Here is a 27,321-nt window from a genome sequence, read left to right as displayed (position 1 = left end):
CTGCTCACCTGCCTGCCTTCCTGATTGCCCCTAACCACTTCTTCCTACTAACCTGATCACCTCCTAACCACTCCCCTGCCAGCCTGTTTGTCCCTAACTGCCCTCCCCTATAGACCTGGTCCCTCCCAACTGCTCTCCCCTGCAGGCCTGGTCGCCCCCAACTTCCTTCCTCTGCTGGCCTGGTCACCCCTAACTGCCCTCCCCTGCAGGCTTGATCACCCCCAAACTGCACTCCCTTGCAGGCCTGGTCCCTCCCAACTGCCCTCCCCTGGTGGCCATCTTGTGGCGGCCATCTTGTGTCCACATGGGGGCAGCCATCTTGTGTGTTGGAGTGACAGTCAATCTGTATATTACTTTTATTAGATAGGATAGTATTAAGAAATCAATATAGCTTTTATTTCTTTTTCATCTCTCCCCACAACAAAAGTATAAAAACTATTAATAGTATATGAAAATATTTCAATGTTGCAAGCTGTGGTACATGGGGAGGGGTGAGGACACACGGGATCTTTAAAAATCATCATACAAAATACGCATGCATGAATGCTAGTAATAGAAACACAAATTTTAATATAAAATGCTTACAGGTATTTTTTAGAAAACCCTCATGGCTGTAAATAAGAAGAAACAAACAAACAGATTTACAGCCATATCCTGCCCACAGGGTCTCAGGCAGGGGCAGTTCCTCCCACTGGTTCTTTTTTAACAGCATCACCCTTATCATATCTCATCTCAAGTAGTCAAGTACCACAGATGACCAAATACAAAAACTCTTAACCCCAGAAAAGTAGTTCAAGTTCTTCATACAGCATCATATTTTTACAGAGTGCCACTGTCAATACTTAAAATGAATCCTAGGCAGAGACTTGTAAACTGCAAGGCCATTTTCTCAGAAGACCTCTGAATAAGTCTCTTGTGGAACTATGAGAATAGAAACAAGAATCCGTGCAAAAAGAAGACTCAAAGTTTGTGATGACGTGATCACTTGCTATTGTTTGCTTGCTTCAAAAGCAATAAAAAGGAGAACAGACACCTGGTGGAATGCCTGAGTAAGCTTGTGAGTCACTGGGAGGATGTGAAGTGGAAAAATACTTGCTTTGCTGATTGATAATGCAAAGAACATAAAAGCGATACAAACCCTCCTGGATACACATGACCACTTTGGTACATGCTGTCTTCACTGGCCTGACCTCAACAGCATCATGATAACAAATAATCCCAAGTGACTGATGGAAAAAAAGAAATTTAAAAGCTACTCATAACTGTCAAATAAAAACAAAGAAGGGATGAGAAAAAAAAAGTCACATGTTTGAAATACTATTCAGGTTCAGTGGAACCTAGCTGGTGTGGCTCAGTGGTTGAGCATTGACCCATGAACCAGGAGGTCATGATTTTATTCCCTGTCAGGGCACATACTAGGGTTGCAGGTTCAATCCCCAGTAGGGGGCATGCAGGAGGCAGCCCTTCAATGATTAAAAGAAAAGTTCAACAGAGAAAAATGCCAATGCTCCTTGAGAATTAACTAAAACGTAAAGAAGCCAGTACCAAAAAAAAATGCCATTGGAAAGGACTGAAGGCAAGAGGAGCCTGAACCTTGAATAGGCTAATCCCTGAGCAGTTACTCCATCAGAATTGCATGGCGAATTTTTACTAGTTATTCCCTGTACACCAAGAGGAATTACCAAAATAGTTGATTTGAAATATGTTTCAAATGATTACATAATAGAGTAAAATATCTTCTTTTAAAAAAAATAACTCTTTTTTAGAAAATTCCAGGTTATATTTTTAGTATTAACTAACCATAAGAAGTGCTTTGAATTACCTTTGCCTCCCATAATAAAATTAATACTATTTTTTCCATGGTTCTAATTTAATTTTTGAAATTTAAATCATTAAACATTAGAATCCCATCCTCTGATTCCATAAAGTGAAAATGGCAAATGGGGAGAGGGAATGTAGATGATACACACAATTTAAGGAGTTAAACCTTTTGAATATTTTCCTCCTCTGACACTTAAGTAGGGTTATACAAACTACAAACATTGGATATGTAATAAAATGCAACAACAACATGACATGATTAAAAAATAAAACAGGGATAGATGCTGGCACTTATGCTATGTATTACATTTTGATTTATTGCTTTAATTTTACACTGATATGTCCAGGGAGTTCTTTCGTGGGTCAACTGAACTTCTTAAAAGTGAAGTGTCAGCTTTTATTGCAAAACATTATCCCACCAATCCCTCATACATATCAGAATGACAGACTTATAAGTGATGAGACAGGATATAGCTAGGATCAGATAGTAACATCATATGTGAACAATCTAACACAATTCAAGTGTGCCTCCAGACCCTACCCACCACAGCACCACAGTATACATCACAAAATGTGATACATGGGCATGTGCTACATAGGTATACAACAAATAATGGAGCCTATACAACAAAATGACCAATTAATGTACATTCTGCTCTGGCAACAATGACAAAAAAATTAGACAGCAGTCACAATCATAAATACTACTGAAGACTGGCTCCAGAGACTCAGAAATGTCTGCCATTCCAATCTCCGACTACGGTGGCTCAGACTTCATATTTTGAGAGTTTTGATGCTACCAGAATGTCCTAAAATGAGAATAATAATTTTAAAGAGACAGTTTCTCCCTTTTGATGAACTGAAGCTAACCTTTTAACTAACCATCAAGATATGCAATCTCCAGCAGTAAAAGGGCCTGTGGTCTTCCAAACACATACTCAGCCTCCCGTCCTTCCTTCTGGACCCCACTCTGAAGTATGTTCTTAATAAACACATACTTCCCAGCAAACTGGAAGTCATCATCAGAAATGAAGATGCAGAGTTACTTGATTAAGAAAATATTCAAAAGGCTTAACTCCTTGAACTGTGTTTCCCATCTACAGTCTCAGGACAGGGATAGCTTGAGGTAAATTACCCAATGTTTCCTGACACTGGGCCTCAACAGAGTTAAGGAGAGAGGCAGAGGAAGAGCAGCTTCTGGGCAGCTTCAGAGTAGAAAGCTATCCTGCCTTCTCTTAAGAATACATTCTGTACCAACACTGTTCTTTAATACTGAAAAGAAGTGAGTGACATATGCTAATACTGCTATTTATAATGGGTTGAACAATATGCCCCCAAAACTCATGTCTGACTGAAACCTGTGACGGTGGCCTTATTTGGGACCAGGAGTTTTGCAGATGTAAATAAATTAAATAAGGTCATACTGGATTATAGTGGGCCCAAACCCAATGATGGGTGCCCTTGCAAGAAGAAATCCAGACAAAGAAACACAGGAAACATGCCATGTGAAGACAGAGGCAGAGATTGTAGTAATGCAATTACAACCTAAAGAATGCCAAGGATTGCTAGCAAGCTCTTGAAACTGAGAGAGACACATGGAATAGATTCTCCCTCAGAAGAAACCAAACTTACCCTGATAACACCCTGATTTAAGACTTCCAGAACTGTGAGATAATAAAGTTCTGTTGTTTTAAGACACCCAGTTTGTAATAATTTATTACGATGGCCCTGGGAAACTAATATATTACCCCAAATAGTGATGATTTGATATGGCACTAATAACCCCAAAGTAGTTATAGAAATCCTATAATTAAAAAATGGATACCATGAAGTACACTGGTGCTGGATCACTTAGATACCCATATTGAAAAGAAATTAATATTTATGTTTACTTCACACCATATAAAAATCAATTCCAAATGGATCATAAATCTAAATATAAAAGGTAAAAAAAAGTTTTCAGAGGAAAATTTAGGAGAATATCTTGGGCTAGGCAGATTTCATACCTTAAAATTAAGAATTTATGCTAATTATGTACGTCTTGGGCATATATTGTCTGGGTGCTGTACATGTGTTATTACATCCTCCCATCTGCATTTTATAAATTAATGGTTTAAATTTTGATAAAGTTCCTGTTAGACTTCTGATCTAAATATAAGTTGCATTGAAATTAAAAAAAAAAAGAATTTATGCTAATTAAAAAATCATTAATAAAGTGAAAAAGCAAGCCAGAGTAGGTGAAGATATTTGCAAATATACAAAATAAACAAAGAACTCATAAGTAGAATATATAAAGAAGTCTTTTTTAAAAAAAAAAGTCTTAGCCGAATCCGGTTTGGCTCAGTGGATGGAGTGTCGGCCTGCGGATTGAAAGGTCCTGGGTTCAATTCCGGTCAAGGGCATGTACCTTGGTTGCGGGCACATCCACAGTGGGGGTGGTGCAGGAGGCAGCTGATCGATGATTCTCTCTCATTGATGTTTCTAACTCTCTATTCCCTCTCTCTTCTTCTCTGTAAAAAAAATAAAATATATATATTTTTAAAAGTCTTAAATATCGATAAGAAAAAGGCAAACAATCCAATAGAAAAACAAATGAAAGACCTGGGGGAATATCCCAAGACAAAAGAGAATATCCAGCCCTAGCCAGGTGGCTCAGTTGGTTTAAGCATCATCCATACACCAGAAGGTCATGGGCTTGATTCCCAGTCAGGACATATACCCAGGTTGCAGGTTCAATCCCTGGCCAGAGTGGGTGCAGGAGACAACTGATCACTGTTTCTCTCTCACATCGATGTTTCTCTCTCTTTCCCTTCCTCTCTCTAAAATTCAATATAAAAAAGAGAGAGAAAACCCAATGGTCAATAAACATTTCAAAAGGAATTCATATTCACTTAGAGAAATATAAATTAAAGACAAAATTACAATACTATGGTGCACCCATCCAAATGGCTAAAAGAAAAAGGTTACTATTAATATATGTGTTGACAAAAAAAATAGATCCAGAACAGACCTTGAATTCTCGTACACTGCTGATGGAGTGTTAAATTGGTGTAACTTTGAAAAATGATTTGGTAATACAATATTAACCATGTATATGTTTTGATTCAGCAATTCCATTTTCCAGACACATACCCCATAGAAACTCATCAAAGATGTGTATAAGAATATTCATAGCAACACTGTTTATAATAGCTCCAAACTCCAAACAACCCAAATGTCCATCTGCAGTGGCTGAACTGGCTAACAAATGGCCAATTTCTTTAATAAGGCAACAGTAGAAAGAGACCAATAGTTAGCTGTATACTTCTTGGAAATGCACAACAATACTATAAAAAATACTGTTACTAACATTTTAGGTATAAAAGAAATCTTATAGTAAGTTGACAATTTCATTTTCAAGGAAGTCACTAGATGTGGGTCTATGATTTTAAACCTTAAACACATGGTCTCCAAACTTTTCAACCTGTTTTAATTTAAAATCTCAGTTTAAAAAAGAACAATAGCAAAAAAGAAAAAAGAAAAAAGCTTTGATCTTTCCCAACAAAAAGGTATCACTGGAATGATGACATTGTTAGACTACAAATTAGTTTAAAATATATAGCAATGTAAGGAAAAGAATAGGTTTTGAAGTAAAACCAATGTGGGATAGAACTTCAGCTTTATAATTGACTGGATAAGTGAGTTTGGGGAAGTTATTTAGTCTCCTCCTTTATCTCATGAAAGTAGAAATATCCATTTGGTGTTGTGTGAGGATCAAACAAGGTAATCAACACTAAGTACTGAGCACGGTGTACAGAATATAATAAACATTGACATGTACTTGTTTCTGGAGTGACTCGCTCATTTATTCATTCCACATTTACTGAATGCTACTATGGGCTGAGGCACATTCCAGAAGCTGATTTTTATTAAGGCTGGTAGTTAAAACCTTATGAAATAGGAGAATGATAAAAATCTACCAATTAGAAGAAACCTCAGAAATCATCTAACTTAAGAACCTCACTTATGGGTAGGGATGGGGGTGGTTCCTTTGGGGTCAGATCAGAAACTTGTGAGGGACGGTGTTTTTTAAGCTGCATATGGCCCACCTGCCCTACATTCCCTTTCCCCACTGAGAATCATGCCTGTGGTAAGAACTCATCATAAGGGATGCATAGCAAAATGTGGCAGAAAGGAATAAAATAAAATAAAAATTTAATCCAATCCCTTCCTTTTACCAGTGAAGACACCAAAACCCTAAAAGACTTGATCTAATTTCTGTTCCAGTACTGTCTTCCTTTTCCTGAAAGTTGCCTTTTGCTTGGTCCCTGGAAAACCCAACTATTATAGTTTACAAAGCAAACCCTGTGGTCAGAATGTGCTGATTCAGAAAATTGGATAAAACAAAGGATGCATCACTCTCTTCCAAGCTTTTAAAGGCTCAGTCAACAGTTTTTAAAGACTCAGTCAACAGTTTAACACTGAAAGTGTCTAAAATAACAAGTGTTAAGATCAGGCAACTGGTCTTTTTTAAAAAGGTAAAACAGTCTCCAATACCAAGACTCCATTTCTGCTTTGCAGAGAAACATATGCACCAGCATCCTCATCCATAAGAAAGGTATCAGAAGGGCTCCTAAACAATAATCCTAATACAAACAACACAAACATGACTGTCATTTGATATAGGCTACTAGGATATTAACGGGAGCACTGCTTTTCAAAAGGGTCATATAAAGCATTTACTATATAAAAAATTGAATAGAAAAAGTTTCTTTTCATGTGACAGCAGTATGAGAAATCTCTGTTGATATTCAAACAAAATCAAATCATGCTAAGCCTTTATCAACTATTCATGGTAAGCAATGACATTTTCATTAAAAATAAGGATTTCTTGGAAAGTAAAGAAAATGGAATTTCATTCCTTTTCAGCCTATTGCTGCTGAATAACCAGATTAAAAGCAATCAACAAAGAGAAGCTGGCAAAAAGGCAGACTCACCACCAGTCTTGAGGCCAGATTCATATATCCTAGTTTTTCAAGGAGGTTATAGATGAGGCCTGTCTGAAAGAGGGTTTCAGTGATGGGTGCAGTATGGGTCTCCTTCCCAAGATAATCAATCAAATCAAAGGCCTTCTTAAGAGGCACTTTGCCTAGCCTAAAGGGTAAAAGAACAGAACAAGTAAACATGCTGAGAAAGGCAGATGAACTGAACGCATGCTGAGAAGTTTTATGGTCAAATGGTGTCTTAAAGACCTAAAATTTAAGCTTAGATTGTCATTCTGTAAAGTTAGACTAAATATGATTACCTTTGATTAAGTTCATGTGTGTGACACAAAGTTAAAGACACATTTCAGAAAAAAATGATCAATAATTGCTCCGTTTTCATTCCATGCCACCTGTAAATTGCTACTAACTCAGGAATTACATCTTAGATGAGAAATGATTAATAGTACTAATTTTATTTGTTTTTTAAATTTCTTATATTTACCAGGTAAGAACAGGCAGCATAAAGAGAATTTGAAAAAAAATACCTATATGGGAATTTATTTGTCAAACTTGTTAAAGGGAGGTCCACTAAAATCAACCATTTTATAGAAATCATAACAATGATGGCTGAGATAATATAATGTCGTTTGTTAAAAAAAAAAAATAGGAAGGTCAAGAGCAGTCAGGAGGAACACTTTTCAATATTCCTTGTGTTTCTAGACCCACTAACAACCTAAATTGGTAATCTACCTATTCCGAAGGTTCTCTCTACACAAGATCTCTACCATTCTTGGCTTTGGGATTCCAGTAGCACACAAGGTGATGGAAGAGGCAAGTGGTACATAATGAAGAGGCTCCAGTTATCAGAGCTGCCCCTCAAACTAGTTAGTAAGCACTAAGCATCACACAAACCAAGTGCTGCTTGGAAAAAAATCCTACAAATAAATAAAACAATGCCTGAGCTACATTAATTTATTCAGCAATATGGGTCCAGCTTGTTTGCATCTACATTCTTGAAATGTTATGTAAATCTTGTTACTTAACCGTTCAATATTTGTAGCTAATTTTCATGATAGATTATAAAGTTCTTGAAGGCAAGGACTATGCCTGACATTTTCCAGTTCCTCCAAAACCTATACCTAACAGGCAATACATGCTAGCTCTTTTGAACTGTTTTTTTCTAAAATGTTCTTTTCCTGGATATCACTTGTTTAAAAAACAAACAAACAAAATAAAACCAAGCATACTCTACCCTGCAAGTTCAAAGATGTTGTTGATGAGGCTGGCTCGGTCTTTGTCACTCAGGACATAAGGATTTATTTTCAACTGTTTTATTAGTGCATCCCAGTCATCATCTGCATAATGTACAATATAATAGCCAGTCATGTCTGTATTGACTTTGACCCACTGTACTTCTTCTGTAAGATTGATGACATCTAATACAAATCAAAAAATGAAAGAGCGAGAGTGAGAGAAAGAAGGGTAATAGGGCAAGAAAAAAATTAAATGCTTTGTTTCAAAGTTAATAAGGTATATTTTTATATTTAATCATCCTACTAAGAAACTAAATCTCTGCCTTTTAATGCTGTTATTTTCACATTAACAAAGATTACTACTTACTCACTTAATGGTGAACAAGGTACTTATGGGTACTTATGTCTCTTCTCTCATAGATCTTACAGTTTACTGTAACGAGGTAGGTAGAATTCAAAAAGAAAATATAATATTTTATGGAAGTACACAGAAGAAATGCTTCACTCCCTAGGGAAAGTTAGGAGATTTCCTGGAAGAAATGACAGCTAATTTGAGACTTCAAGATATATATATGTTTAGCAAGGTAAAGAGTGTGCAAGACCCAGAGAGAAAGTATCAGGCGTCTTCAGACTACGGCCCGCGGGCCACATGCGGCCCGCAGAGGAGTCTGATCCGGCCCGCCAGGTTTTTTGGGCAGTGAGCGCAGCCGAGGTGTTACAGTAGGAATTAGTAGTTCATATAGTCCGGCCCTCCAGCTCTCTGAGGGACCGTGATCTGGCCCCCACTTTAAAAAGTTTGAGGACCCCTGGTGGTGTCCATGCACTGAACTGGCTCCCAAGTTCATTGTGGCTAAAGGAGAGAAGCAGGGAGAAAGGGAAAATTCATGTGGGGTGAGGCAGCAGGGGAAGTTCTTAAAATGTGTTCCATTGCAGCCTTTGTCTTTATGTTAGCAAAGGAAGAACAAATAAAGCAATTTTATAATGTCATATAATTCAAATCTAGCAAAATAAACTTTAGGGAAAGATTAATGTCTCGTCACGCACAAATAAAATATAATTAAGTGAAAATAATAGAAAAATGATTTGCATTTTTTTTTTGTTCAAACCATTATATATATAAATGCTGACAGAATTGTTAGAAATGTATATGGAATTATTTCAATTAATTTATAATTAGTAGGGAGGTACAAACTATATGACTACAAAAATGTATTACTACAAAAGCTAATTACAAAATATATGTAATAAATTTTAAAATCCTTAAAAATACTAATCAAGAAATGTCCTTTAAAGTTGCAACAAGGACATGATTTTAATACAATAGTTGAGGGTATGCTTCTAAGTGTCTTATGGTTTACTATTTATTAGAATAGGAATCATGCACAGGCGGGGTCTGTTGGGGGAAGGGGCCCTAGGCAGTTGGCTGGCTGGCCCCGCCCCCGATAGGGGGTAATCGAGAGTGGGGCCGGCTGGGGGAAGGGGGCTCGGGCCGTTGGCCAGCTGGTCCTCTCCCCTTGTTGAACTACTGGTTAAATTTCTGATAGAGAAGACAATTTGAATCTTAGCCTTTTATTATATAGGATATGCTCCATGAGCTAATTACTTTTTTCACTGCTAATCCTTCAGCACTGAGAATAGTCCTAGTACTCAAAAATACTTGGGTAGTTAATAGATGAATAAACAAAATAACTATGTCATGAAAAATCGTTCTAAAGAATCTAAAAAAAGGTTTGTAAATGTTTATTAACGTTTTATTCCACATTTTAAAATAAAGAATACTAATTTTTAAAGCTATAAGGGAGCCCAGCCCACCTGGCCGGTATGGCTCAGTTGTTGAGTGTTGACCTATGAACCAGGAGATCATGGTTCGAATTTGGTCAGGGCCTATGCTGGGTTGCAGGCTCAATCCCTAGTAGGGAGTGTGTAGGAGGCAGCCAATCAATAATTCTCTCTCATCATTGATATTTCTGTCTCTCTCCCTTTCCCTATCTCATTAAAATAAAAATATATCTTTAAAAAATTCTAAGAGAAAGAGTAGAGAAATAAGAAAAATAATCTAAACTCAGATAATAATAACACTTTGGGGGTATATTTCCTGCCAAGATTTTTCCTATACACAATTTAATTAATGTAATATTCCATACTATGGACTTATATATATATGCATTCATTTTTATACTTCATTTTCGTCTATCAGATTCCACCCCCTGCCATTTTTTTCATTGTCTTCCTATGCAGTATTAAATTTCTTCATAATAAATCCATTTCAAGACCTACATAGTTTAGAAGTTTCCTATTTACAATAGAAACAGGTTGTTTTAAAATTTTTATTATCATCATAATGCTATGTGAAAGTTTTTGCACATATATTTTAGAAATGCAATTAAATCCTTTAGTGTATGACATCTTAGGGTCTCTCAACTTCAAAAACATGAATTATTAAAATTTTTCAGATTCTCTTAATATTTTATTTATTCTAATTATACTGAAACTACAAAAGATGCTTAAGATGGAAAAAGACTTACATTCGGATTTTTCTCTTAACATGACATATCTCAGACAATGTATTTTTCATTTAAAAATTTCTTACTAATTTCTGTTTTATTGCTGATATAACAGAAAAATCAATTATATTGTCTGTTCCTTTTTCTAGAGCAGAATGAAGTTGTAAGGAATAACTGTGATGGCAACAGTAGCTGCTCCAAGTTGAAGACATTTTTAACAAAACTATGACTAAAGAAATTAAATTTACTATTAGCTAATAAAAAATATCAACACTCACCAGCTCACCAAACACAATTTTTTACAGATCTTTTATCAAAAAAAGACCTTGGGAAGGAATGAAGAGCTCCAACTCTTCCTTTCTCTTACAGGGAGGCAAGTAATGACAAGTATGGCACTTTTCTCACTGGATGAGTACAAGAAAATATTGAGAATCTGGCTGATAAGCAAGCAACTTGCCGTGTTGTAAACCTAGCCAAGTCCAAATGAAATGGCAGAAAGGAGAAATGCAGCTGGGAGTGTATTTGAAATTATTACTGTCATCTTGATGACAGAATATAAAGCAGTACAGCCAACAGCACAGAGAGGAGAGCTATCATTTTAAGAGCCAACATGCTAGTCTTTTTCAGGTCTTCTGAATGATCCAGAATAGAGATCCTTAAAACCACGGGTATCAAAAAATAATAGCTTTGCTCACAAGGGAGGTAACTACATCCTGTAGCTCAAATTTGGATGAGGCTATCCCCATATGTTTTTAATTTATTATAATCATTAACAGATTAACAGTTCAATTTTCACAATCCATTGAGTAGTAAAAAAGAATGAGCAATTCCAATGTTAAATGGCAGAAGCCCAGATGAAGTAATCTAATATTGATTTTAAAAAGCCATTTGTCCATGAGTTATGAAAATCAACTACTGTTTTATAAAGAAACATTACAGCAGAGAAACAAAAATCATGTTTTTACTAGAAAGTCACAAAATTTCCTGTGTAGTTTGTTCCAGAGGACTAGCGCGAGACATACGGTTGAATTGCATCCCCTATTGTTCAAAAGCATTCCTTTCTGCAAAACTCCTTTCTTCTCCTTTATTTTATTAGCGGGAGTGGGGTGGAGGGCAAGAGTAGAGAAAGGCACATGATAAATATCTTAATTCTATGACTTTCCTTCTTCTATTTTTCCAGTTGCCTCTCACTACAATGACATGTCTTTTAATTCCAGGGAAATATTTCTGGCACAGTGATATCCTTTAGAAACATGAATGTTTCAAGTTAGATTCTAAATATATAAAAATTTCCTATAGTTAAAGTGCTTAGAGGTCTGAGTGGGTTGAGACTGAGACAGAGACAGAATTGGGGGGGGGGGGAGAAGGAAGAAAAGGGAGAGGGAAACATATTTTAGTATAATTTTCTCAATGTGTAGCTTAAAAAAAATAAAAGGCCCCTTTCAGACCTTTATATTTTTTATCCTCAACGGAGGACATGATTAGAGAGAGAGAGAAAAAAAAAATCAATGTGAGAGAGAAACATTGATCAGTTGCCTTCTATACAGGATCTTGAACCTACAACCCAGGTATGTGTCCTGACCAGAATTCAAGCTACCAGCCCTTTGGTGCACTAGACAATACTTAACAGGAGCCATTCCGGCTGGGTCTTTTCAGGCCTTCTTCTGCACAACTATTAATGTTCAAAATTCATGTATGCAGAAAAAAGTGAAAAAAATATTAACCAAATACAGTATAACTTCTATATTTGACTCAACTAACGGACTAAGCCAACAACCCTGGAACCCATTTGACTATAATATAGATTTAACAAACTACCAAGATAGCACCCTGTACTAAAGTCATATGACATAAAATAAGCCTTTGTAGCCACTGCCTCAGCTACATTTCTTTTGAGAAAAGAAAACATCAAAATAAGAGTGATTCTCACTGAAGTATCAGGAACCAAGAAGAGCCAACTATCCTTAGGGTTCAACATTTTTTTGTGAGGATACAACATTTTCAATGTGGACCCTCAAAACACAAACAGGGATGAAAACAGCAGCAGCAGAAAGGGAAATCACACAGTTGAGAAGAGGAGCCAACAGACACCACTTTCATCAAGTATTGGCTCCGTTACAGCGCTAGGTTAAACCAATTTTATTGTAGTGCATTTTGTACATTCTCCTTACCAAGAGTATTATGAAATTAAAGGAAACAGAAGGTATAATTTCATTAGGCTTTGAATGCTCTTTTCCTGGAACTTTTTACAGTGAGATTTGAAATTGAGTCACTTCACTATAGACAAGATTTATTCATTCAATAAATGTTATGTGCCAACTGGGAGCTAAGGTTGCAAAACTGATTCATATAGTCATATCTACCTTCAATAGGGGACATATCTAATATGGGGACAGATACACATGAAACAGTAAAGTATACAAAAGTAGAGAAGTAGAGAATGTTATTACAGCACATAAGTAGGGCCTCTAACCTGTCTCAAGGTGGGAGAAGGCTTTCTGGAGTGAGCAGTAGGTGAACTGAGATCTGAAGAATGAACAGGAGTAAATCAAGGGGGTGGGGAGGCAAGAGTGTTCTTCCAGGTGGCAAAACAGCAGTAACAAAGGCCATTCAGAGGCAAGAGGAAGAATGGCCTGTTTGAGTTGCTCAAACAATTTTTGTGTGGTGGAAACTTCTAATACCACCCAAAAACTTACAGATTTCCAGGACATTTGCAAAATATCCTTATTAGTCCCTTTCAAACAGGGAGATGAGATTATTTCTTCTCTCTTCTGTAGAGACTATCCTTGCAGGGTTCACTTAAAGTATGCAGATTTGTTTTTATTTCATTTGTTTTCCGGCTGGTGTTGCTAAGTGGTTAGTGCCTGCCTGTTCACAGAAGGCTCCAGATTTTATGCCAGTCAAGGACATATACCTAGGTTGCGGGTTTGTTCCCTGGCCACAGTAAGGGCACATGTGGGAGACAACCAATTGATGTGTCTCTCTCATATCAATGTTCCTCTTTCTCTTCTCTCCCCTCCCCCACTTCCTTCCACTCTATTTAAAAGCAATGGAAAAAATAGTCTCGGGTGAGGATTAACAAACAAACAAAAAGAAGGCAGCACTTGCAGTTCCAGCTCAGCTATAAAAAATATGATGGTATCATCAACTGCTCTTAGGGGTTGAAATACTGAGATTGTTGTTGTAACACTTCATTCCAGTTAACTGCAATGCAACGGGCATGCTTATATATTTCAATTGGCATAAATTGTTACCACACAATAGAAGGGCAACTTAGAAATATGTATTAAGTCACAAAGATAAGAGTCTTCATTGTGAGAAGCATTCCTATGAAAAAGTTCAAATAATGAAAAAACATTTAAGAGCCCAAATTTTTATTAAGGCTTCGTGCACCCCCCTAACCCCGCATAGAGACAAGTAGTGAATCAAGAGTCCAATAGTAAAGAAAGATTAAGTCAATTACTATACATACTAAGCTTAACAAATTTTAAAAATCATATGTACACAATGACATCAATTAAGTAAAATATACTTTTAAATGACTAGAAAGAAATAACATGAGAGTAGTTATGATAGGGTGAGATTTGTTTTCTTTTTCTAGGTTTTCTATAATGTGGATATATTATGTTCAAAGTATTTTTTTCCCCAGTAATAACATCAATAATAATAGCCAACACTTATATAGCACAAAACATATGCCACTTGTTGTTCTGGGTGTTTCATAAACTTGAACTCAATTAATCCTCATCATAACACTATAAAATAAGTATAATTACTAGCTCCATTCCAGAGCTGAGGGCATGAGGTTCAGAGAGGTCATATACCGTATTTTTCGGACCATAAGACGCACCGGACCATAAGACGCACCAGTTTTTAGAGAAGGGAAATGAAGAAAAAAAGATTCTGAAACAAATAGTGTCCTAAAATATTTTATGTGCATTAAAACCCAACATCACAGTCATAAACACATGTAATCAACCCTGTAAAGTAAACAGCAGCATTTAGAACCATTTTAGAGCCGGGCAAGCACACAGAGACCACACAGAGCCGGGCAAGTAAAAAAACTTTTTTTTTAAAGTATATGTGTAGGCTATATTTGGATCATAAGACGCACTTCTGGAGGAAAAAAAGTGCGTCTTATGGTCCTAAAAATACGGTAATTTGCCTAAAATCATACAACTGAGCCAGGCAATGTGGATCCAAAGTCTGTTCTCTTAACCACTAGGCTACCCTGCACTCTAAAAAATATGGGATTGAACACCAGATCCAAATTCAAATAACAAATTTTCCCTTTATATAAATCTACACTAATGGTTCCTGCAGAACCCAGAAGCCATATATTCTTTCAGGGTGTAAATTAAGAGGATACATGGTATGGCAGGATACACAGAGGTAGTTAACAGATGGTTAGAAACTACATTTCAATTGCTTTTTATAGACTTGTTGTGGGTCAGCATATATAATCTTTACATTACCTATTTCCTTGTAATCATAATATTTTGCCCCATTTTCCATTACCAAAAATATATACTATGTCTATGAGGCATTTTATAATAATTATTTTCTATAAATGTAGGTCATCAATCAACCTTTAATATGCATAAGCATCATCTAGGGTGCTTGTCCCTAGATAGCAGACAGCAGACATACTTTAAAAAAACTGCTGTACTTCTTACTTTGTGACATAAAATATAAAGATATAGCATTTGGTATTTTCTACCAGGACTGCTAGCACTTTCTGTGCAATTTTTTATGCTTTATGTTACATGACTAAGACAAACCAATTTTATACATGATAGATACATAGACCCAATCTCACTTTAGTCCACATCATGTATAGGTGGCTCATAAAACCAGCTTGGAGATTGTATACACTGGAAAGTATAAACTCCTTTCTGCTGCCTGGTCAGATATTTAAAAAATATGCTGCTTCCAACTTCTTATATGGAAAGTGTTAAGTCAAACCTGATTTCTTGTCCAGAAATGACACCATTTGATGTTTTGAATAATTTCTTCCCTCAGTGACAAAGGATAGTGGAATATGCCACAGATAACTATAAAAAGAAAATATTGAAAGATTATTATACTTTCCAATATTTCAGTCAGTTATACATAATTTGTCCATTTTTGCTTTATTGTTTTTTGGGGGGCAAGAAAATGAAAATTTTCAAAATATTTCCAGAAAAGGGTAAACTTGTTAGATGTTTTATAAGAACCTATGGCTCTGGCCAATGTTGCTAAGTGGTTAGAGTGCCGGCATGCACACCAAACGGTCTCTGACTTGATTCCCAGTTAAGGGCACATACCTGGGTTGCAGATTCGATCCCTGGACCTGATTGGGGCTCCCATGGGAGGCAACCATCTCTCTCTCCCTCCCTCCCTCTCTAAAAAGCAATGGGAAATATATACTCGGGTAAGGATTACAAAAATATATATGAACCTATGATTACAAGACATTTAAAAATACTTTAATTCGAGGGTCCAAAGAGATGGTAGGGAGAGAAAGTAGGCTTGTACCTTGCATCTGCAGGCTGAATTCCAGGCTTCATGTTTAAAAAGAATCTTTCTTGTTGTACAAGAAGCTCCTTTCCCTTTCTTTGCACAGTCACTAGAGGAAATCCTTTCTGCAGGGTCCAGGTTTTCATCATTTTCTTGACATCTACTGTTTTGTTTGTGACCTACAAATAAAAGAATAAATTATTTTTGCTTAAAATTAAACAGTTTAAAAGCTTAACAGTTTGTATCTTTTCTCCTTTCTGTACCACATTCTAGGAAGACTGCATTTACTAGTAGTGTTAGTAAAAAGCAGCGCAAATGCTGAGCTAATTTACATTTTTCATATACGTAAATGAGTAATTGCTAAAAGGAAAGTGACCTGGAACATACTAAGTGATAACTAAAGAGCATGAGAGAGGCACAATGTTGAAAAAGCAGCAGATATTATCAGTCAAGTTCATTAAAATCCCTAAGGCGGTATAAGCACTCTTTCAAGCCACAAGACTAGCATTGAAGGTTGAAAAACTGCAAAAACATAAGAATAAAAAAAAATATTTTTGAAGAAAATATAGCAATATACATTATTTTGCAAAAACAACAACTTTCCTACAAAGAAGGAATGGAGATTAAGATGTAGAACAAAAATGGTTGCATAAGGCCACACACAATTTTTCAGTAATTAAGACTAGTACTTCCATTTCTTTCCAATTCTGCAATCTATTAATGTTTATTTCTTAAGCTCTGTCTCCCTCTTTTTCAAATAACTATCTTTGTTATCACAGCTTATATACTTGATTAAAAAAAATAATAGAACTCCTCTCTTCTTACTTCAAGTGCCAAAGAGAACATTTAGGTCAGCCACTTACCTCATTAAAACTATCCCACAGATCATCACTTTGAATGGATCCATAGCTATGCTTTTGCAGGTAAAGAACAAGAGCACGTTGAAATATATCTTCACCAAGATATGTTTTCAGCATCAACAAGAGAGAAGCTCCCTATTCAAAAAGAAAGAAGAAAAAAGGTACAAAGGGAGGAAAATAATAGAATACATTAGACATATATATATAGAATTGAGAATCTAAAATTCAAAATATAGTCAATCTAAGCATATACTTCCATATATAGAGTCTAGTTATGACACAATGCTACTTGGTCTCATATAACGACATGTGGACTATGTTCAAATTGTCTTTAAATTATTTTAAAGGACTTGAAAAGAATTAATGGAGTAGATTCCCATGTGCATTAATTCTACTATGAGCCATTTTGTGTGGTCTGTCAGTTACTCACTGTTTGTGTTAATGTTAACAAACTAAGCAATTATAAATATATTTTTAATAGAAAAACATGCCAAATATTCTGTGGCATCCCCACTTTTATTCCCAATGTTTAAGGCACCAATTCAATTCATGGGCACACGACTGTGGACAATAAATTAAAGAGCTCTCAGAAGTCTCTCTTCTGGGACTACATTAATTTCCAATGTTGGTATATCATGTCACTAAAGTAAGATCTCTCTTTTTCCTAAAGCATCATTTCCAATGTGTTTGGAACTAATGAATGTATAGGGTAGTAAGTATACACTAATAATCCAAAATTAGGCACGCACATATTAAGGTCACACTATAGTCACTGATGTACACGTCATAGCTCACACTCTTAAAATAACTATCTCCTCCTTGGTGAAGCCTCCAATTTGAGATAAAAATCATATTTCTCTATCTTCAAAAGCAATTTATATCATTTCCTGCATCTGCTATAGATATTGTTATCTTTTCTTGTAGAATGTGTGCTTGTTGAGGGGAAAACTGAAAAATTCAACTCCAATGACTAAAACAATGCCTAGTACACAGTAAGCATTCAAATGGTTTTTGAATGAGTTTCACTTCTGAAAAAATGTAGCTATGTCAAGTCATTAAGATTACCATACACACATTAACCAAATTTAATACCTACTGCTCTCTGGTGTTACTTGTTCTATAAATTTAAGTACCCACTCTTTTTAAACATTTCCCCTTCTCTCTTATATCACCTATTTCCCCCCTCTCTCTACTGTAACTTTCCCATTAAAAATACAGAATTTGTAACTTTCCTCCTTTAAAAAAAATATATTTTATTGATTTTATACAGAGAGGGAGGGAGAGAGATAGAGAGTTAGAAACATCGATGAGAGAGAGTCATCGATCAGCTGCCTCTTGCACACCCTCTACTGGGGATATGCCCGCAACCAAGGTACATGCCCTTGACTGGAATCGAACCCGGGACCCTTCAGTCCCCAAGCCGACGCTCTATCCATTGAGCCACACCGGTCCCGGCAACTTTCCTCATTTTAAATAAATAAAATATGTCTTTCCTTTCCTTAACATCAGGTCTCCTCTAGTTATCACCCATTTCTTTTCTTTTTTTTTAAATATATATATTTTATTGATTTTTCACAAAGAAGGGAGAGAGATAGAGAGCTAGACATCGACCAGCTGCCTCTTGCACACCCCCTACTGGGGATGTGCCCGCAACCCAGGTACATGCCCTTGACCGGAATCGAACTTGGGACCTTTCAGTCCGCAGACCGACGCTCTACCACTGAGCCAAAGCGGTTTCGGCTAGTTACCACCCATTTCTTGTTCTCACTTTGTAGTAAATTCCTCAGAAGAGTTGCCTGCATTTGCCATCTCCATTTGCTCTCTTCCCATTTTCTCTTGAGCCATCTTCCAAACATCACTCCACTGGAAATATTTTATCAAGGTTTCTTCAAGGTGAACTTCATGGTGTCAAACCAACATCAATTCCAAGATTCAACTTATCAAGCACTAGTAAGTAGCTTTTGCTATGATTAATCAACCACTCCTCCTGATGGCCTTCTGTACTTGGCCTTGGGACACCACTCTAGATTCTCCACCTATTCATTGGCTAAATCTCAGTCTCTTTTGCTGGTTCCTCCTCACTTCCCCAAGGACTAAACTTTGAAGTTCTCTGGCATTTAATCTTCAGACCTCTTTTCTTCTCTCTCTCTAAATTTTCTTCCAGATCTCAAATTTATATAGCTCACCAGACATCCCCTCTGAATTCCAGACTCAGACCCAACTGCCTGCTCCATATCTCAAAAACTGAACTTTTAATTTTCTTCTTGTCCAAAATCTACTCCTCCAATAGTTTTCCCCAATTCAGCAAATAATAATTCCATTTCTCCAGTTGTTCAGGCAGAATCTTGAAATCATCCTTGATGCCTCACTTATATTACACATGTAACCCATTAGCAAATTCTATGGGATTGACCTTTACAATACATTCCATTTTCCTCTAAAAAATTTATCCTCATAATCACAGGCAAAAGTACTCTACCATTCCTTTAGCACATATTATCTCTTATTGCTTCACAAGTAGCCACCACCTAAACTTTGAGTTTCTTGATGACATTGACTTGGAGGGACAGATCAAACAAGTCTTCTGTTGGGGCTGGTGCCCACCATTCCTGCAGGAGGGGGGCAAACACATCCCTTTCCTCCCACTCTGCAGGCACATGACCCAGTGCCCCTGAGTCCCAGATAAGAGCTTTGATGGGAGATAGACTCCAAAGGTCCCAGCTCTGAGCAGCACTCCCTTTCCTGTCTGTCCATGGAACTGAGCTCAGCCAGGCAGGACCACCAGGACCTGGGAGGACAGATCAAAAGAGTCTCCTGTTGGGAGTGGTGGCAGCTGAGGCTACAGGAGCAGGGGCAAGACCAGCCCCTGTTCCAAAGCCGCATGGCTTAATGACTGGCAACTGCTTCTCCAGAAAAAAAGAGCACATCAACAAGGGTTGCATGCAGCCAACCTATCCCTCATCAGGACTCAAGCTTGGTAGGGAGGTGTCGCTGGTTGTTGGAAGTCTGGGTTAGTGCACTCCACAGGCTGGTGCTGCAGGAACAGGAGTGCTAGGCCCTGGGAAGATGGCGCCAGAATGCGGTGTGGGACAGGGACCTCAGTGGCTGGACCTCCCAGATCTCTCCTCAGGGCCATGCCACCAGATCTTCTCTTTATGGTTCTCATTGCCCTGAGTCGTTTTCTCTACTGAAGTCCCAGGTGAGTGTCTGAAAGCAAGATCCTGTGTGTTGACTTTAAAAGAGCTCCAGGGTTTCTAAAATACGTGCTCCTCTTCTGGGCAGACAGGCCCCACTGATTTGCACTTGCCAGATGCTATGCAGGCTTCTCTTTTCAGCTCTGAAGCTCTGGGCTAGGGATCCCGGCATGGGATTGAGACCCCACACTCTTCAGGGGGACGTTTGCAGCCAAGATATCCCTGCGTCTTCTCAGCTACAGCATCTCCTCAGCTGCAGCATCTCCTCAGCTGCAGCATCTCCTTTTCTTACCAATCTTCCTCTGTAAATCTTTAGTTATGATATACCTATTCAGCTGTTCTTCAGGTGGTTATTCAGGTTGACTGCTCTACAATTTACCTATAAATCTGGTCTGGTGCTGGAGGAGGTGAGAGTAGCTTCCACTTACTCAGTAGACATCTTGGAATCTCCTGAACTTCAATTATTTTAATATCTGTTTGCTTACTTGTTTTGGAAATTCTGACTTTGGAATATACCTCAATCCTGAATCACACATCCAAAGGCTTTCTTAGAACCCTCCCTGAGCATATTCTACCTACAGATCTAAAGAATAAACCAACTTTAACAGATATATTTCTATAAGATCTAGTTAAATGCCCAGAATACTAGTCAGAGAACTTAAACGAGACAGAGGGGGAAAAAAGAATAACCAGAAAAAGTTAAGTCCAAAATTTAAATAGAAGCAAACATCTTAAATTTTAACAGGATACTTGAAAATAATACTAATTTAATTTTTATAACAATCAAAGCCATGTAACTTGTTCACATAGGAAATTAACTTGAAAACTACTCCAGGTACTAATGAGCATAGCAATACCTTAAAATAGGAAAGAGCATCAAACATTTCTTCAATCTGTTCTGAAGACTGAACAGATGATGATATTGGATGAGATGAATTCAAGGAATCTTTCCTCATGGTTTTAAATCGAGCATCTAAGAAATCTTCATACTAGTGAAAAATGAGACAGGTTAGAAAATTATGAACAGTATCAAAGACAAAGGCATGCATAGCAATTATTTATATAAATTAGACTACTGCTTAAGGACATTATTAAAAAATAACCAGATTTACTCAACTTCAGAACATAAGCTTTTGCAAAATATAGAAAGTGTGATATTCATGCATATTCCTTAAATTTAAAAATAAAATTATAACCTCCTGGCCACATGAAAAACAGTTTCCTAAGCAACAACAATATAAGGATGAATTAAGATTCTATTACTAAAGCAACAAAATGCAAAATCTTGATATTCAAGATGAATAGTATAAAAAGTTTAGTATATATTTTAAAAATAAAATCTAAAATTAAAAAAATAAAAATCTAAAATTAAAAAATAAAAAGTCATCCTTAAACCGATTTATTAAACACAGCCCAGCTTTTCTGTTAAGGTAATATATATTTCCTTTAACTGGGGTTTATTTGAAATAAAATATAACTCTTAAACAGAAAGAATTCTTTGAGATCTCAAGAGATGAGCTTCCCTAGAATATATATATTAGAAGCTTTTAAACATTCCGGGCACCACCAAGTGGTGAAACTGTGAATCTCGCTGCTTAATTGAGCATACACAGATTTAAAGTATCTTGTTGAGTCTCCTAACTAAAGAGGAGTTCATTCTGTGCCATTTAAAATTTTTGAATAGGTCCTACACAAAAATTTCACATAGAAAGCTCTAAGAATATTCCTGTTTTAAAGAAGTCTTGGGTCCTATAGCCAGAAGTTTAATAGAAAGTCACAGAATTTTAGGGTTGAACTAGATCTTTATACTTTCTCACCTATTGCTTGAATTATTTGGCAATAACTGTCATATCATAGCCTAGTGTGTCCAAATATTTCTAAGGACGGGAAACATCTCCAGAGAGTCTAATAAAATGGAGGCATTATTATGCTCTCTATAACAAAATAGTGTTTCAAGTCTTTGAAAAGAAACACAATATGGTTTGTATCTAAAAAGGGAAAATTATTTTTTTTATCAACTATGTATCACTGTTATAAGTATGATAGCAGTGATAACAGACAGTATTGCTACAAAATATCTTAATTTTTTTTCTTTCTTTATGCACAGGATAAATGTTTTGTTTTTGTGAATAAGTCCTTTCAATTATATCTAAATTCCTTCAAACAAAAGAATCACAACTTTTGAAAATAAAATGTAGCAAATCAATTTCAAAGGTTTATCCTAATAACAAAATATAAAATAATTTCACATACTTTCAGCTTTCAATGAAATATGTCAGTAAATAAAAGCATAATTTTCATTGTCAGATCTCAAGAGGTACAGATACAAGTAACAGAGGGCAATTTTATTGTTTCTTTCTAGAAATAGTTTCATTTCTGCAAATGCATAGAAAATACATGGCGAATATGATTTGAGTTTTTCCTCCCTTAGCACTCATAATAGGCAAAAAACAAAAAACAAAACAACAACAAAAACACTATACTTACACTGGAGAGCTCTTTGAATATTTTTTCCAAAGAGAAATACTCCATGAAAGTAGCCAAACCTTCATTTAGCCATAGATCGTTCCACCACTGCATCGTTACCAGATTACCAAACCACTGGGGGGGAAAACAAATTACTAACCAACACAACAGTTACATTCTCAAGAATGTTCTAATAATTGAATTGTTAGGTTTATCACCTGTAACTAGATTATAATTACATAAAAATATAGTCATTATAGTTAAATAAACTATATTCAAATTAAAGACTTACAAAGGTTGTGTAAGTAAAATAAAATTTTTAACATTTTACCTTAATTGAATGAGAAAACAAGCAAGACATGCAATTAGCATATTTTTCAATTTAACACATGTTAAATATTAGGTTAAAAAAAAGCAAACAGTTTTTAGACACCTAATTAAAAATGAGATTTCCTACATAATGAAATTCTTCTAACCTCTAATATCAAGTTAGTAAGATTCTTTTTTGTTGTATCTACAACCATACATGACAACTAAAAAGTAAATTTCTGTGTGACAATTTCCTATATTTAGAGAGTCCATACTTCACAGTTCTCCTCAGTTACCCAAGTTGAGGACAGTATTTACATGATTCAAAACAGAATTCAAACAACATTCCTCAGGCAAGTTGGTATGCATATAAAGAAATGAAATCATAAAGATCTTAAATGTGTTCTTCTATGAGGAAGTAAGAAGGAAAAAATTAAAGAAGACTCTGTGGAAAAAATGTCTCAAAAAATTCCTGAAATAAAGTGTGGTGATAGTCAGTGTGGCCTAGGGCTTGATTTAAACCAGCAGTAAGACAATAAGTTTACTAGATACTGAAACAAAACACTTTTGAATTATCAGAATATGTATTTCAAAGATATCTTAACACAAGTTTCAAACAAAGATGATTTGTAAGTCCTAAAGACGAAGAACAGAGAAATACCCCTTATAGTGGTGGGAGGTCCCAGAAATAACAGATGTAGAGGAAAGCCCCTAGCAGACCCCTTGTCTAGAGGCCTAACACTCTAACAGTAAGTATACACTTCCTACCCTGCTTGTTATGAAGTCTTCAGAAGGGCTACACAGTTGTGCTCAGGCTGAGGTTGAGACAGGGCGTAAACAGCCCAGGGCATGTTCTCCTCTTCTTCCATATCCTCCCACATCATAACACCCCTAAAGAATACTCAACACTGATAAGCACCTCATCAAGGACACAAGAGAGACAGGTGAAGACAGAGGGAGGTTCATGTACCCGTATAATTTTCTTTCATTTTCTCCATGGCATACAAAGAGTGCCCTTCCTCTTTCAAATTAATAAAAACAAAACAAAACAAAACAAAAAAAACAACAACAACAAAAAACACACACAAAAAAACAGTTCTTAGCAGGAGAGAAAAAAATAAACAAAGTGATGACAACTATAGTTCAAGTGTTGTGAGAGTGCAACTTTGGAAAAAGATTTTTCCCCACAAAGCTATCCTGAACAGCTGGCATTTGTCAGTGGACAACAGCTGTGCGTTATGGGGAGAAGAGAGAGAGATCTTGATGAGATAGTGCTTCTTTAGGACCCAGTGCTGCCATTCATTAGCTGTGTGACTGAGCACATCTGTAAATAGGATTTTCACCTGCCCTACAGCAGTTATGAAAAGTGAGATCATACAATCGACCATGTTTTATAAACTGTAAAGTCCTATACAAACATTAGATGGCATTTTCATCTGAAATTGTGTGTTCAAAAGCATCATTTTATTATGAAAGCAATATTACAACAAACAGCTAAATTATTATTAGCCTCTAAACTTATTCCAACACTCTAGGATATGGAGTAGACCACAGGTATGAGATAAAACAGCCTTGGATGCTAATACCTGATGGGCCAGCTCATGAGCGATGACCTTAGTAACCAGCTTTCTGTCGGCTGCTGAAGAAGTATTATTGTCATACAGAAGTGTCTCTTCTCGGAAGGTGAGCAGTCCCCAATTTTCCATTGCTCCTGCTTCAAAGTCAGGAATAGCCACCAAATCTGGACGTAACAGGAGAAAAGTAATCAACTTTCCCTCATTTAAGGTACTTCCTGGTTAAATCAAAATAGTTCACCCACTGTTTTATCCCTGTGGACCCAGAGGCAGAGTTCATTTTATACTCCTAACAAATGGCACCTTCCTTACTCTAGCCCTATATGCTCCTCACCACTAGGTCAGCAGATGAAAACCTGATAAAACCCCTGCAGAGTCACTGTTCCTCTGCTCCTTAGCAAAAGAGATACCTAATTCCTTCACAATGGGCAGGGCCAACTCTCTTCTACCCAAAACCGGCTCCATGCTGAAGAACACTGAAATGCTCTTGCTTTCCAGAGCTTCCATTACTCAGTTTTAGAAAATATGTTTTTATTGATTTCAGAGGAAGGGAGAGAGAGAGAGATAGAAACATCAATAATGAGAGAAAATCAATGATCTGCTGCCTCCTGCACACTCACTACTGGGGATCGAGCCCACAACCTGGGCCTGTGTCCTGCCGGGGAACTGAACTGTGACCTCCTGGTTCATAGGTCGAAGCTCAATCACTGCGCCACAGGGCCCAGGCCCATTACTCAATTTTTATTACTGAATCAGGAACGTTTAAGGAAGTTAGAATCAGTTAAAGCCCTAAGTGCATTCCCACTTACACAGCACCTTTGTAATAGCCCCATAAACTTGAAACTCCACATTCAGATACACTCATGAAATCTAAATGATCTTAAATACAAACAATTTTTAAATCATTAACTGTGTTTCTTGGTTTTCTTTTATAATAACTTTGGCAAGAGCTCTTTCTAAAAAACATTTGCAAAATGATTCTAGGCTATAATGGTAACGAAAATCAGAGGCACTATTTGATTCTTACCCAATTTCTTAAGTGAGTATTGAATTTCAAAGTAGTTTTGAAAAAACTCAAGAAGCTTCACAGTTGTTTCCAAGGCATGGTGAACTTGACCAATCTTTTCTGGAACAGAATATATAGAAACCTAGAAGGAAATATTATGTATGATGTAAGGCCAGGTATAATTACTTATTCAGGTGAACACTGTCAAGATTGGCATATGCAAAACTACAGAGTTGCAACATTTTTCAGGACAAAAATTCTTGCTTACAGTTCTTTTAGCACTCACAGAGTTTAGCAAATCACTTCCAGGCATACAATGATATTTAAAAAAAAAACACATAAAAAACACACACCAAATCTTAACAATTCCTTTTTAAAACAGTTAACATAACATCTAAAATAAACTATTTGAGGTCAGATTACAGCAATTTATAAGCATTTGCCCATTTAATTTTACAATACTCTGTTCTTCTTCCCCATTACCTATAGTTACTCTCCCTTGCTTATGAGCTATCAAAATTGTGAATTATTTAAAGGACAAAACCAAACTTTAACTCTTTTGACACCTATCACAGTGCCTGGCATCGAGCAGGCAGGCACTCAAGACAGAGGATCGCATTTTAAGAGGGAGTTAGTTCTAAAATAAACACATACGGCAGAAATTGCACATTTGTTGAACTTATCCTAGAAAAAAAACCAACTATAAACCAACACACTCTCTTTCAGTACGGCACAGCCAGTTTTCCTTCCAGCCTTGGGAGGGCTTGCTTTTTTCCAGTTGTATAAAAAAATAGGCCACATTGTATAAAAAAATAATCACGCCCAGAAGAGTGAAACACTCCATGAGTGGCACATATTAACTAAAGCCAACTTAAGGGGATGATAAATTCATGCCCCCGTTCCCCATTCACTCCAGGGCATGTGCTTGCTCAGGGGGATGGCAGAAGCAATCGTCCACATTACTTAAATTGTTATTCTTTCTCTCTTTTTCTAAGTGCATAAGTTAAACACATAGATGTGACTAACTGTAAACATATTATTCAATAAATATCAAAAGACAAAATGTAAACCATTATGATAAAAGCAATGGGTCTTTTAAAAGCAATATTTACTGTTTTTTAATTGATTGGGGGGAAAAACCAAAAAAACCTCTATACTCCCCTGGAAAAGGGAATATGGACAAGACATGGCAGAAAATAAAAACCTCAAATAAAGATTTCAGTAGTGGGAAATGGGGACATTAAATAATTCATCATTTGGTGAACTCTCACTTTAAATTGATTTTAGTCTCCCATTAAAGGACTAGGTCAAATAGATTTCAGCCGTAAGTCCCTTTATATGGGACTTCAGTCTATAGAACCATATGCGTTAGTCACGGAAACATGGGGGACCCATGGCATCAAATGTACAGGTTCTGTAGTTAAGAGTGCCAGGTTCAGGCTCTGCTAGATGTGTTTCTCAGTAGTATCTTTATCTATGAAATGGTGATACAAGTAGCTTCTGCCCTCACAAGCTTCTGTGAGGATTAAATGAGCTAATACATTTATAGAACTTAGAATAGTACCTGACACAATATAAGGGTTTAATAAATGGTAGTTATTATCATTACTACTCATAGAGTAGTAATAAAATATATGTGACTAGAACATTAGTGGCAAATTACTGGAAGAATGCAGTGTCTAGAACTAGAGTTAGCCAATTAAAAATGTGTCGCTTTCTAAAGTTACTATGGAAGAAATGTAACCTCTCACAGCATACGGCCAAGAGTACTTCACAGGCTCAGCACTCTGCCATCCGCAGCCCTAAGTACAGGGCTGTGACCGCAGCTTATTGAATTCAGTCACCACCTGCCAATGGAACTCAAGCTCATG

The 27,321-nt window shown here is 36.5% G+C and overlaps 1 protein-coding gene across 2 annotated transcripts in view; it reads right to left on the bottom strand.

Annotated features, from left to right (window-relative positions):
- The window catches only part of LOC118702709 (leucyl and cystinyl aminopeptidase), an 83,012-nt gene that overhangs the window by 10,631 nt on the left and 45,060 nt on the right, over nt 1–27,321 (bottom strand). For both annotated transcript variants that reach the window (XM_045571800.1, XM_036408950.2), the window contains exons 5-13: nt 25,472–25,592; nt 24,457–24,611; nt 22,583–22,696; nt 20,953–21,084; nt 16,905–17,036; nt 16,060–16,220; nt 15,508–15,596; nt 8,038–8,221; nt 6,798–6,954 (exon numbers count right to left, since the gene is read on the bottom strand). In XM_045571800.1, coding sequence (XP_045427756.1) covers nt 6,798–6,954; nt 8,038–8,221; nt 15,508–15,596; nt 16,060–16,220; nt 16,905–17,036; nt 20,953–21,084; nt 22,583–22,696; nt 24,457–24,611; nt 25,472–25,592 — 1,245 coding nt within the window. The remainder of the gene's footprint in view (nt 1–6,797; nt 6,955–8,037; nt 8,222–15,507; nt 15,597–16,059; nt 16,221–16,904; nt 17,037–20,952; nt 21,085–22,582; nt 22,697–24,456; nt 24,612–25,471; nt 25,593–27,321) is intronic.

The sequence above is a fragment of the Pipistrellus kuhlii genome, unplaced genomic scaffold (assembly GCF_014108245.1).
Source record: "Pipistrellus kuhlii isolate mPipKuh1 unplaced genomic scaffold, mPipKuh1.p scaffold_m20_p_4, whole genome shotgun sequence".
NCBI classification, from domain to species: Eukaryota; Metazoa; Chordata; class Mammalia; order Chiroptera; family Vespertilionidae; genus Pipistrellus; species Pipistrellus kuhlii.
The sequence above is the reverse complement of the archived record's forward strand: the minus strand, read 5'-3'. Positions and strand labels throughout refer to the sequence as shown.